General features: G+C 35.8%; 1 protein-coding gene across 4 annotated transcripts in view; it reads left to right on the top strand.

The window, feature by feature from the left end:
* ANKAR (ankyrin and armadillo repeat containing) overlaps positions 1 to 14014 on the top strand; it is a 75810-nt gene that overhangs the window by 56681 nt on the left and 5115 nt on the right. For 3 of the 4 annotated variants that reach the window (XM_058440268.1, XM_032755153.2, XM_058440262.1), the window contains exons 17-22: positions 469 to 591; positions 5328 to 5486; positions 6215 to 6332; positions 9004 to 9113; positions 10850 to 11049; positions 12330 to 12376. In XM_058440268.1, coding sequence (XP_058296251.1) covers positions 469 to 591; positions 5328 to 5486; positions 6215 to 6332; positions 9004 to 9113; positions 10850 to 11049; positions 12330 to 12376 — 757 coding nt within the window. The remainder of the gene's footprint in view (positions 1 to 468; positions 592 to 5327; positions 5487 to 6214; positions 6333 to 9003; positions 9114 to 10849; positions 11050 to 12329; positions 12377 to 14014) is intronic. The other variant, XM_058440270.1, reaches the window with a different exon arrangement.

The following is a 14014-nucleotide window of genomic DNA, read 5'->3' as shown; positions in this document are numbered from 1 at the left end:
GACAGAGCAAGACTCCATCTAAAAAAAAAAAAAAAAAAAAAAAAAAAAGGTGCTGCATTAAAGCCTTACAACTCAATGGTCAGTAGTTAACAAGCAGTTCAAAACAGCTTTTTAATCCATGTCAAAAAATTAAAAGAACTTTTTTTTTAATATGGAAGGGATACCACTATGCACTTAGGATAATACCTCCTTACATGCTCTGCTGGCCCTTGTTCCTTTCTCCAGTGCCCTCAAATGGAGCTCTGTGGTTGGTCTCTGAACACAGAAAGGATATTTTCTCAGCTATTAAAAATTATGAGGGAGTTGTAAGTGCAGTTCTTTTACTAGTAAGATAACTGGAATCAATGGATTATATTTTAGATTTTATAGTATCTTTCCACAATGTATTCTATATAAATGCCTGCACAATGAAATGTGTAATTTCATAAAGCATAATTGAAAAGTAATTTCTGAAAACTGCATGTTTAGGTTGAAGTCGCATTTTCCTTGGCATGCATTGTCCTAGGGAATGATGTGTTACAGAAAGACTTACATGAAAATGAAGGATTTGAGTATGCTGATGTCCTTTATCTTCTTCACTCAACAGAAAAGGTAATACCTTTACAAAATATTGAGGTTTATTTTCAAAAAAATGGTTTTTATACCACATCTTCAAATTATCAAGTCTTCCTCATGGCAATATTCAATGTATTATTTAAGAAAAGACGCTGGGCGCGGTGGCTCACGCTTGTAATCCCAGCACTTTGGGAGGCCGAGGCGGGTGGATCACGAGGTCAGGAGATCGAGACCACAGTGAAACCCCGTCTCTACTAAAAATACAAAAAAAAAAATTAAGCCAGGCGTGGTGGCGGGCGCCTGTAGTCCCAGCTACTCGGAGAGGCTGAGGCAGGAGAATGGCGTGAACCCGGGAGGCAGAGCTTGCAGTGAGCCGAGATTGCGCCACTGCACTCCAGCCTGGGCGACAGAGCGAGACTCCGCGTCAAAAAAAAAAAAAAAAAAGAAAAGACATGTAAAAGATCTCTTTGTAGGTCATTAGTTTGTAATGATGTAATAATACAGCTCCATGTTTTTCTGAGTTGTCCCACTTCATCGTTGAAATGCAGTAATTTTAATGTTTGGTGATGAATCAAAAAACAAATGTCTTATATCCCAAATCAAACCTTTAAAATAATTTTATGCCCTTTCAGCCCTCAGTCATTCACTTATCCAATACGCTAAAGTGGTGCTTCTCAAACTATTTGTGATGAAGAAATAGCTTTTTCCCAGCAATCTATTATGGAAGGATAATTTTTTTTAACTTAAAAATTTTGAAATAATCTTAGACTTTCCAAAAATTTGTAAAACCAGTATTCTGGTATATCCTTCATCTAGTTTTCCCAAATGTCAACTAGAATATTAACATTGATACCATACTATTAACTAATTTGCACACCTTATTTAAATTTTGCCAGTTTTCTCAGCAATGTCCCTTTTTTGGTTTTGTTTTTGTATTTTTTTAATTTAAAAAATTATTTTTTTTTCAATGTCTACTTTTCTTCCAGAATCTAATCCAGGGTCTCACATGACATCTAAATGTCTTGTCTCTTTAGCCTCCAGTTTGTGAAGCTCAGCCCTTCTTTGTTTTTCATGATTTCATGTCTTTCATGATTTTGACATTTTTGATGAATCCAGGCCAGTTACTTTATAGAATATCCCTCAATTTGACCTTGATGTTTTCCCCTAATTAAACTGAAGTTACACCTTTTGGCAAGAATATCACAGAAGTGATGTGGTCTTCTTCACTCACCTTCCCAGTACATCATAGCATGAGGTATATAATGTTGATGTATTTTACTGGTAATGTTAATTTTGATTACTTGGTTAAAATGGAGTCTGCCATATTTCTTCACTCACTGTTTTTCCTTTTGTAGTTAATAAGGATCTTAAGGTGAGACACTTTGAGATTATGCAAATATTTTGTCTTGCATCACACTTTTGCTCACCAATCTTAGCATCCATTGATGCAACAATAATAAATGTAACATTTGCCTAAGGGCAATTAAAAAAATTCCCTTCTTCCTTCTACGTTTATTAGTTGGTATTCAACTATAAAGAAGATTTGTTTCTTTTCAATGTTTATTCTCAGTTTTGTTATCCCACTGTTAATGATTTTGTGGACTGTCACTCGTCACGGGCCACACTGTCAACAGCACTACCCTAATGAAATGAGAGCTATTTTCTACAGGGCATTTCACAACCAGGAAGAAAATTGCCAACGATGTTTCTCTCAGTTCTGTAAGATTTTAGAGGGATCAAGGAGAGTCAGGAGGTGGGTGGGAATGAAGTCATGTTATTTTTTAATATAAAATTTTACTCTACTGTGGTACACAAAAGAGAAGTGCTGCTATAAAAATATGGGAAATATTTTGGGAGGTCGAGGTGGGCAGATCGCTTGAGATCAGGAGTTTGAGACCAGCCTTGCCAATATGGTGAAACGCCATCTCTACTGAAGAGACAAAAATTGGCCAGGCGTGGTGGCACATGCCTGTAGTCCTAGCTACTTGGGAGGCTGAGGCAGGAGAATCACTTGAACCCGGGAGGTGAAGGTTGCAATGAGTCGAGATTGCACCACTGCACTCCAGCCTGGGTGACAGAGCTAGACTCCATCTCAAAAAAGAGAATATATATATATATATATTTACAGTAGAGTAAAAAAAAATATATATATGGAAACTAATAGGGTGAGGAGACTAAATGAATGTCTGACTGACTCTCTAAGCCATCTTTTGCCCCTCTACTCTGTTCCTTCTAGCTTTTGCTCCCATTACCTTACTCCTCATGTGCACCCTTCTCCCTTTTATTACACATTCCACTCTCAAGTATTCTGCCTTCCTTCCCAGTTTGTTACCACCTGCTTCACTCTCTGGACCCTGCATTTGGCTTATAATAGATTTATTCTTGTGCATCAGTTCTACAAATGGTAGGGAATCTTAGAGAACTAGGTTTAACCAAAGGATTTATCTGGACTTGGCTAAAATTTTTAATTCTAACACTCATCACAAGGCAAGTTAAAAGTCCTCTAGGGTTTCTTGTACTATATTTTGCCTCAAACTACCTGCCCTGCAGAGGCACATTAGTGCTCTTAGGGCTTTAGAGACAGTACTAAATGACTGTTGTCCTTCGTTAAATCTATAGTGGGAGACTTCAGATTACACAGATGTGTTGTAGAAGTTAGAGGGGAGGGAGGGGTGTTCAGCAACATTAAATATGTCACTGAATGAATAGCTATCTTATGGATAATGACAGGAATGCAGTAAAAATTAAGTCAGGAACCCAGGTTCTTGTAACTCCTAGCTACATTGATACTGTCTACATGGAGATGCAATAGGTTATGTGTTGTTTTTAAATTATAATTTAACTATTTTCATGCTACCAAACTAGAATAATATATGAAATGGACCATTGAGATTGATTTTCACAAGCCACATGAAATTAGTCACATTAATTTAGTTACTGTTATTCTACTCTTTTTAATTAACTCAAATATGTGGGCTAATTAATTATGAATATACTTTTGAAGAGGTTAGTGAGCATAATTAACAGGTACTCTTTTCCCATTCATAAATCAGTGGGTATAAAGTAACAATAAGTAACCAGTGGGTATAACCACCCTGGTAGATAGGTAAATGAAAAGATATACGAAGTAAAGAGTTTCAGACAGTTGACATTGGGGAAAAAAAGTATGGAAAAATATGTCTTTCCTCAAGGATTAATTTTTAGCCCTCTGAACTGGGAATAGCCAACTTGGTTCTTGTCCTGTATCTGATACTAGCTGGCATGGTGGGAGCAGTCAAACTATGAGATTCATTTTGAAACATTAATAGCCACTTTATAATCTAAACTATTTACTGTAGATTTCCACAGTGATACTGCAGGAGTGAACCCTACATGGAAAAGAAATGGAAATCGGTCAAGTCTTAGCATATTTCTCTCACTTCACTCTATCTGACCTTGATACACAAAGCATGCCCCTTTGGTTCATTTCCCATTGCCACTCTTTCCTACTTGGCTCTAGGTTCTATTTTGCTGTCTGTTAATCCACGCTTTGACTATGAATGAGACCTAGTTTCTCAAGCCTTTGACTGTACCTAATACCTTTCTTTTTGCCTATTGCTAGGTGACTGGGATTTTTTTGTGTATGTGTGTGTATGTGATTTTTATTATGGAAAATTTCAAATATATATAAAATGACAGGGTAGCATAATGAACCTAAATGTTCCCACCCAGCTTCAGCAGTCATCGTCTCATGGCCAATCTTATTTCATCTATACATCTACTCACTTCTACTAAATTATTTTTGATGCAAATTTCAGGCATCATATAATTTTATCTATAAATATTTCAGTATGCACATGTAGCATTTTAATATTATGATTAATAGTGGCAGAAGAAAATTCAGGGCTGGGTGTAGTGGTACATGTCTGTAATCCCAGCACTTTGGAAGGCCAAGGCGAGCAGACACCTTGAGCTCAGGAGTTCAAGACCAGCCCGAGCAACATAGCAAAACCCTGTCTCTACAAAAAAATACAGAAAATTAGCCAGGTGTGGTGGCACACGCCTTTAGTCTTAGCTACTTGGGAGGCTGAAGTGGGAGCATTGCTTGAGCCTGGGAGGTGGAAATTGCGGTGAGCCAAGATCACGCCACTGCACTCTAGCCTGGGTGACAGAGGGAGACTTTGTCTCAAAAAAAAAAAAAAAAAGAAAACAAGAAAGAAAATTCACTAAGATGAATGAGTTCTTTCTGTGTGTAATACATTGTTCAAATAACATACTAATAATACAATATATTGAATTATTTTTAATATTAAAAATAAGATTTAGTAATAAGATTTTATCTTTTGAATCTTTCTGGAAGGTCTACCATACTTATATATCTCTGGCAAGCAGACGAATTCTACAGAAGAAACTAGCTTTTGCTGTTTGCCCAGGCTCAGAATGTTAAAATGTGATTCTTCAGAATACATTATTTTTCTCCTATTCTTCCTTAAAATATAGTACAATGGAATTTTACAAATGAATTTAAGAGATGATATGGAATACCCAACAATGTATGGAATGCAATAGATAACATGCTATACAAGGGAAGTTTTGACTTATCAACTCTACTTTGAAATGTTGAAAGTTATAACATTCTGGAGTAACTGTTATCTCTTTTCCCTAGTAATGTCATATTTTACTCCCAGTGATAAGAATGCAATATATTTTAATAAGCAAGAAATTTAAAGTCGATTATGTTGAGTAACATGATAAATGAAGTTCACTATAATGCATGTTTCTCCTATCTTTAGGATATTTGCTTAAGAGCAGGCTATGCATTAACACTTTTTGCCTTCAATAATCGCTTTCAACAATACTTAATATTGGAAAGTGGAATAATGACCATATCTATTTTTGAACGTTTTCTTGAGTCAACAGTTGAAACTGAGAAGGCAATGGCAGCATTTCAGGTATAAAATTGAGATTAACACCTCAAATTAATAAATATGTCATTTTGTGAAAACTTGAAAATTACAACAATTTGGAGGCCCAGAAAACGTTTACTTATTTGTAAAAACTTAGTACTTTGCACATAAGCCCCTTCTACCTCATAAAAACTCCATTATCTATGAGGATTTCTTCATTAATACAGAATTTTACAAGTTACAAGACACTTGCTTATGCCTTTATACCTCATCTGATGTTTATAACAAGCCTGTAAGGTTGACAGTCAGGTAGTATTATTTTCATCACTCCCATATTAAAAGGAAATAGGTAGAAAAACATGTTAGCATCCAAGACAGGTTTTCTAACTGCAAATCTTTAGTTGATCACACTGATCCTTCGACCTAGTAACAACTGTATGTATCTGGGAAGTCTTATTCTCTCTCTTCATTTTCTATCCTGTGCCCTTTAAGAGAAGCATTTTCTATGAACCCATATTGAAAGGGTGCAAAAGTTGCAAACATTGTAGGAAGAATAATAGTACCCCCTATGATCACTGCTATGACCAGACAGGGACGAATACCCTAACTCTCCCCACTACCACATGCTGCTTCTATTGAATCCTCTAAACACTCCCTTTACCCTTATAAGAAGTATCAAAAGAATAAAAAAAAACATAAAAAATTACAAACATGTAATTAGAGAAGCTGAGTAGAAAATGTTTAAAGACTCTCTGCTTCTTTTCTGTTTTCAGATTGTTGTATTGGCTAAAGTCATTAGAGATGTGGACCATATTACTTTGTCTGCAAGAGGTGTTACTATTTTAGTTGATAGTCTGTATTCAGTTCAGACTTGTACTATTGTCTTGACAGGTAAGAAATGACTAGAAGTTAATTTTAGCCACATAAAACTATTTTCAAAAACAGTTTATTGTAATCTGAATAATCATAAAATAATACATCTGATACACTGCCACAAGTTTAAAGAATGAACTTATGTTTATATCTACATGGAATTCCACAGCAAGTCTACACGAAACAGTGGGTGTCTACTCTGTACCTCAAATAGAAGCCGAGTAACTCTGAATACAGACTTTTTGCTTTCCTAATTACTTTTTCAAACCCTTAACTTTTTTTCCAAGATATAAATGAGAATTCAACTATGAACTACCAACAGCAAAAAAAAAAAAAAAAACTGATTTATAATAGTGGTGGCAGATTTACACAGATGTACCTCTGTCTGGTTTCCTTTTGTCCAGTTGTGCACATTTTGCTAACACTGAAAAGTTCTTTACATCACTGTGCAACAAAGCAAAGCAAGATGGTCCCATAGCGTTCTCAACACATTTAACGCTATTGTATAACTGCGTCTACTGCAGACCTAACCCAACAGCTCACACATAATAGGTGATCAGTAATATTTAATTGACTTGTTATGCCACTCTTAAAAGTAACATAAGGCAGGGTCATAATGAGTAATATGCAGTGACTACTACTGATATAAACAAATAAGTATTTGTTTTTTAATTAAAATGGATCACTAAAGGAAACTTTACTTGATGCCATAGAATTATATGTTTATGAAGTATATGTGCATGGCAAGGAAGGAAAAATGAAGGAATGAAAACTTTCTGATGGAAACTAGCTAGAAAAAAAGTTTAAAGAAGCTACTAAATGTTTTAATCTAAATAACATTATTAATTCAATGTTATAGTAATTCTGTGACTCTGAAAAACAACTGTAGTGGGTTTACACTCCACAGTTTTTTTTTCTTTTTTTTTTTGAGACGGAGTCTCACTCTATTGCCAGGCTGGAGTGCAGTGGTGCGATCTCAGCTCACTGTAACCTCCGCCTCCCAGGTTCAAGCGATTCTCCTGCCTCAGCCTCCCGAGTACTTGGGACTACAGGCGTGCACCACCAAGGCCAGCTAATTTTTGTATTTTTAGTAGAGACGGGGTTTCACCATGTTGGCCAGGATGGTCTCAATCTCTTGACCTCATGATCCGCCTGCCTCGGCCTCCCAAAGTGCTGGGATTACAAGTATGAGCCACTGCACCTGGCCTCCACAAACTCTTATAGGAAAGAAATGCCATATTACATTGGCTTTCAAATATTAAATTAATTCCTCCAGGATGAGGAGACATGAATCTCAGAAATTACTGGACTTTCTCTGCACTCCACAGCCAGTCATATGCATGTCCAGGGTATCTCAGGCAAAGCTTGATATTCAGGCCTCAGGTATAGTGTAAAATAACTGATGTGCTTGGTGTCAAGTTGACATGGTTTCCAGAAGAGGCCTTTGGAAAGGCACAGAAGTTTTTAGGAAACTGATTTGTTACCAAGAATTCAGTTTTCCTATTTATACCACTTAGCTATTCTCTACTCAGAGTTCCTCCTTCTACTCCTTTGAGAACTATAAACTTTAGTTCTCTTTCTTAGCTGCTCCCTTGGTCTGTTTCCATTTATAACTTCCCATCTTTAAAGGGTCTTTTTAACTTTAAATAAAGCTTACCTTTAGACAATTTTTGCTTTAGATGATACAACCAATTTTCCCCATTCTGAGGCAATAAACACAAGGAATTTCTTGGCTTATAATAGAGGCCAGACAAAAATATAAGGAGAACAAAAACTCACATCATATCTCAATAAAGTATCCACATACTCCACACAGAAATATGAAAATACATTTTTATCTTCAAACAAATATAAATGAAATAATATTCAGTTGCTAGCTGCACATTTAATTATTGGGACACCTTATTATTTTAAATCTGAAAACATTTCTTTTTATGTAAAAACTTCAGTGATTTTAAACCTCAATAAGCAATACATTGATTGATTTTAAAGTATTAATAAGGATTAACTCAAAGCCATTTCAACCGCAAAAAGGACATATTAATTTTTTTTTTTTTTTGAGACGGAGTTTCGCTCTTGTTGCCCAGGCTGTAGTGCAATGGCACGATCTCTGCTCACCGCAACCTCTGCCTCCCAGTACAAGCGATTCTCCTGCCTCAGCCTCCCGAGTAGCTGGGATTACAGGCATGTACCACCACGCCTGGCTAATTTTTGTATTTTTAGTAGAGATGGAGTTTCTTCATGTTGGTCAGGCTGGTCTCGAACTCCCGAAGTCAGGTGATCTGTCCACCTTGGCCTCCCAAAGGGCTGGAATTACAGGTGTGGGCCACCACGCCCGGCCTAAATTTTCTTATGATAATTAAATCATTATGTTCATAGTTATTTTTAAAACCCTAAAAACTTCAAAACAAAATATATTCTGAAGATATGGGAGAAAGAAAACCTCTAATTTTCCAATTTTTCCACCCTTACATAAACCTATTTAACTTATACTGTTTGTGACAGAAAACCAAACTGTAATTTTGGGGAGTTTATTCTATATTTACATATGCATGCTTTTTCTCAGTGCTGCTTCATTGACAGAGATGTCTTGTGACACAAACTTTTTCAGTGCTATGTGCAATTAATGAAAGTATTATAAGTTTATATCAATTAAATAACACAAGCATTTTTCTTGCTTAATTTATAGGGAATTTAATAGCAAGCCTGGCTCATTCTAGAGCTGGTATCCCAGAAGCATTTACCACATTAGGAACAATCCAACGGCTCTGCTATCATTTGTACTCAGGAATAGAAGAGGTAAAAACAAGCAAAAACTAATTCTAAAATTAAATATGCTAAAAATATAATTGACCTCTCTTTCTGTGGACTAATTTTTCCACTGATTGACTGTGTTATAGATATAATTCTTATTACTAACTCAAAATTATATGACTGTGTTATGTATATAATGTAGTTCTTGTTACTAACTCAAAATTACATGACTTTTCTAATACTAATTAGTCATACATATCTGCCATCCACAATTTTAATTCCTATAAAAATATACATTTGTTTTAACCCTAAGACTTAAAATTAGGATTTTAATCACAAAAGCAATATAAAACAACTACAATTAAAGATTTAAAAAGAACTACCTGTTCAAATTAGTTTCTGATTTAAAAAACAAAAACAAAACCCTACAAAATAGGTCATCTTAATCCTGGAATTGTCAATCTATAAGTACGTTGATGACAAATAAATTTATAATTAAAATGTTTGCTAAGTATCTAATGAAAACTGGTGAACTCTGATCTAAGTTATTTCTATGATTTGAAATGAATGAAAATGGAATTCATAGGATAGTTTTCCTTATGTGTCAAGCAGGGTTAGATGTAAGGGTGTGTGAAAGAGGCCGTGCTGGTCACAGCAGTGGCTTACCTCTGAGTGTTCCCCTACTCTCTTCCACTAAGTTCTAAAGCAGTGTTACTCCACCTTTAGGGTATATCAGAATCACCTGGAGGGCCTGTTATATTGCTTGGCCCCATTCCTAGAGTTTCTGAGCCAATACGTTTGAGGTGGGCCCTAGAATTTGCATTTTGAACAAGTTCCCAGCAGCTGAACTACAGGTCCAGGGTTCAAGGTGTAGAAGACATATGAGCATACAGAGCAACCGGATGCCAACATAAAGACCAATATGTTCATTCTATCAAACTTTTTATGCTACTATCATATTCCCTACAACTGGCCAGGAACATACTTTAATTAATCATATGACCAACCTATGAGTCATAGACAGAGGGTATTTTCTTCAAAGAACTATTTTTTCTAGAGTCCTGTGGCCTGATACTTGTGCTTCTTTCTCTGTTTTTGCCAGTGGAAAAGTGAGTTGCTCTTGTAATGTCTGAATGCTAAAAAAAAAAAATTTTTTTAAGTAATAAATAAATAAATGAGTTGCTTTCTCTAAGATTTCTGTTACCAAGAGTTCAGCTTTCCTATATGTACCACTTAGCTATTCTCCAAAGTGTCTGTTCCTACTCCTTTGAGAACGATAAACAAAATAATTAGATAAGAGTTTCTAGGGATGGAACCCACGCATAATTGTCAAAGTTATATAGGTGATGCTAATGCATTGTCAGGGTTGCACTCCACTACCTTAGTTCAAACTCAAAGGTTCTTTCTTTGGTGGCACATTAGAATTACCTGACACACACACACACACACACACACACACACACAAAAGCCCAGATTCTACCCTGAAAGGATTCTGATTTAGTTGGTGGGCTTTTTTTTTTTTTTTTTTAAACACTCCAGGTGGTTCTAAAATGCAGTTAAGATTGAGAACAACCACTAGAAATCAATGGCAGTTGACAGCTCTCTGTAAAAATATGGCAGTTAAGTTTCCATCTATACATTGCCATTTGTTTGCATACATATTTGCTCACACTTGCTCCCTCCCTTACAGAGACTTTCCTATGAAGTAGCTATTAATTAGAACATTAAGATATTTTAAGAACAAAGCCCATTGGTTAAGAAAGAATTGTTTCTTCACTTAGGTTCGTGCAGCTTGTTCTTCTGCTCTTGGCTACTTAACATACAATGCAAATGCTTTCCGCATCCTATTAAAAGAATGCAGGAATAAACCTAATCAGTTCATTCGTATAAAAAATAATATCAGCAGAGATGCAAGCATTAACCCAGCATTTTTAAAGGAATTTCAAATGCAACAAACACTGCTGGGACTTCCTTCCTTAAGGTATGGTCCTATGTTAGAAGTTGTAGTAGTGAAATCATTGATAGAGGAGACTTTAATGAGGTTTAGTTAGATCCAACAAGAGGAACTATTCTTGATATGAACATATCTCCTGTATAGCAGAGGATAAACTTTATTCTAAATGACCATTGCCAAAACCTGTTTTAATTCCAACTCAGCACCAGAGTTGTGGGTGCAGACAAGAATACACCTAGATCTTGGAGATCCTCTCTGGCCAGGATTATTCACATTTTAGAAAGTTTTGGGGAGACTGGTTACCACAACATCTGATTCAAGAAGTCACTTTTTAGCAGACTAGGGATACATTTGAGAGTTCTGAGACAAGACCACCACCCTGACCTTAGCATCAAATGGGTCTTCTGGACCAGATCCAAAGCTAGGCCAAATTCCCAGGGTGGAAACAGGGCTAAATTAGACTTAGTGGTTAGTTACAGTGAAGTTTGCCAGGAATTTATTCAGCGGATTTCGACTCAATGTTGTGGTTTCATCACAAACTTAAATCCTCCCAAAAAGGGAGGAGAGGAGAATCTCTTTACTATGGGTATATTTTGTCTTCTGTAAATGTAGCTGAATTACAAGTCTTCTCTCCAAGTAGTGATATTCATACATAGGAAATAGAACTACTCAAGATATGTTAACTCTATGATAATGGAAGAGAATAGGATCCAATAATGCATCCGAATAGGACCCATGTACAAACATAAATTCTACATCAATTTTAAGTACAGAGAATGATGAGTACATCTTTGGAGCCACTTTAATTCTTTGAAAAGCTGAAAGTCTAAAATGGGTGACCTAATTTTATAAGCCAGGGAACCTAAAATTATAACTGTTATAATTGATAATTCTAAACAATTTTCATTGGTTCAAGGAATTAAGATAAATAATGTAAGTAGTATTTTACACAGTCACTCCCACAGCTAGCCCATGTGATGACTTTGTAGGAATTAGAAAAATATACCCCTTTCTCAGACCTATCTTCTTCAAAACCCAGCTGAAGTGTCTCTTCTTCTGTAACACTTTCCCTCATCACTTCAAGCAGATTTAATGTTCCAAATGTTTGGAGTAAATAAGTGAGTAAATGAGTGACTGAATATAAAATACTTACAGGTAACACGCAGAGTTAGTGGAGGTAACATGTATGAATTAGGCCATGAGGCATTAAACCTGGTACTGTAAGTCTTCATATATTTCTTCATATATTTTTTTCTGGGTGCATTATGTCTTCATTTATTTTAATGACAAAAATGTTTTCCTTTTAGTCTGGAGAAGAATGGAGGACCATCCATAATTCCTATCTTTAAAAAAGGTAATTGATTTTTCTTTTATCTATGAAGTACCTTCTAGCCCAGACACTTTATAATTCTGTATTCCATCTCTAAAAATTCAAAATGTAGGCTGGGCACAGTGGCTTATGCCTGTAATCCCAGCACTTTGGGAGGCTGAGCTGGGCAGATCACTTGAGGTCAGGAGTTCAACATCAGCCTAGCCAATATGGTGAAACCCCATTACTACTACTACTACTACTACTACTACTACTACTACTGCTACTGCTACTGCTACTGCTACTGCTACTGCTACTGCTACTACTGCTACTACTAATAATAATAATAAAAATTAGCCAGGCGTGATGGCGTGTGCCTGTAATCCCAGCTACTTGGGAGGCTGAGGCAAGAGAATTGCTTGAACCTGGGAGGCAGAGGCTGCAGTCAGCTGAGATCGCACCACTGCACTCTGGCCTGGGTGACAGAGTGAGACTCTGTCTCAAAAAAAGAAAAAAAAAGTAGAGGGTACCCCCACAAAAAAGTTTACCTGCATACTTCTCTTTTGTAATTCTGTCTACCTAAAATATTCCTAATTACAAGCCCATATTAATCATTTTCTGTAAGGCCTTCCCTACTAGTATCACTTGAAAGTGACCCCTGTCTTATTTTGCTTTTCTCAAACCATGCATAGAAATAAGTCATTATTTAAACAACCTGTAAATATGACTTTGCTGTTTTATATCTGAAAGAACTTACCTATCTGAATTCTCAGGGCAGAGACCACATTTTTTCCATTGATACTTTATATAGTTTTGTACATAGTTGGTACATTACACTTGAATGGACTAGATCTGCAGAGATCAGAGTCCAGATCTCATATTATTTATCCTTTCCTATTAGATATGGAATAGGGAATATAAATTACTTATTAATTTCACATATCTGCTTAGTGCTTGTTTGTGCAGGACCAAAATCAGTCTTGATATGTTGTCCTATCACGAAAATCAAGGATAGAAACATTCAGAAGTCAAGATCAGTTTGCTAGAGTCACAAACAGAAAGAGAGAGAATTTAAAAAGACAGTAAAAGGAGAGGAAACAATTTCATGTATTCAGCGAGTATATGAGGGAAGCTAGGTATGTGGGGAGGCTATATACAAATAGATATAGAATATCATGGGTAGAAGAGCATCCATTTTTTATATAGCTTCTTGAATGTAAGAGTAATTTACATAAAAGAATAAAGTCAGTTCACTCTTCACTTTAACACTGGTTTCTAAACAACAACCTGTTTATCAGTCATGATCTGATGAAGTTTTCACAGGTTTGGGGTAACATAAGAAAAAATAAGGACAAGGTAGCACGTTTCTGATAAAATTAATTTCATTCAATGTCAAGTCCATCATTTTGAGATAATGCCTTTTACACTTTTTTTAGTGTTAAAATATTCTTTATTTTACATAATGATATTTAAAATAGTATTTGTTCTTTTATTGGTACTAACTTGACATAACAAGCTAGCAAACCATATAGTGGTCCCCACAAATTTTTGGCCTCTGACATCTAAATGTCTGGAAGTACTGATCTGTTCTCTTAGTATGTTTTAGTTATGTAAAGAAAATAGAACTACATAGAACTAGAAGTAATGAGACTACACCTAGGGCTCTCAGGAGAGACATTTAAT

The sequence above is a fragment of the Hylobates moloch genome, unplaced genomic scaffold, assembly GCF_009828535.3.
Source record: "Hylobates moloch isolate HMO894 unplaced genomic scaffold, HMol_V3 SCAFFOLD_1, whole genome shotgun sequence".
NCBI lineage: Eukaryota > Metazoa > Chordata > Mammalia > Primates > Hylobatidae > Hylobates > Hylobates moloch.
The sequence above is the reverse complement of the archived record's forward strand: the minus strand, read 5'-3'. Positions and strand labels throughout refer to the sequence as shown.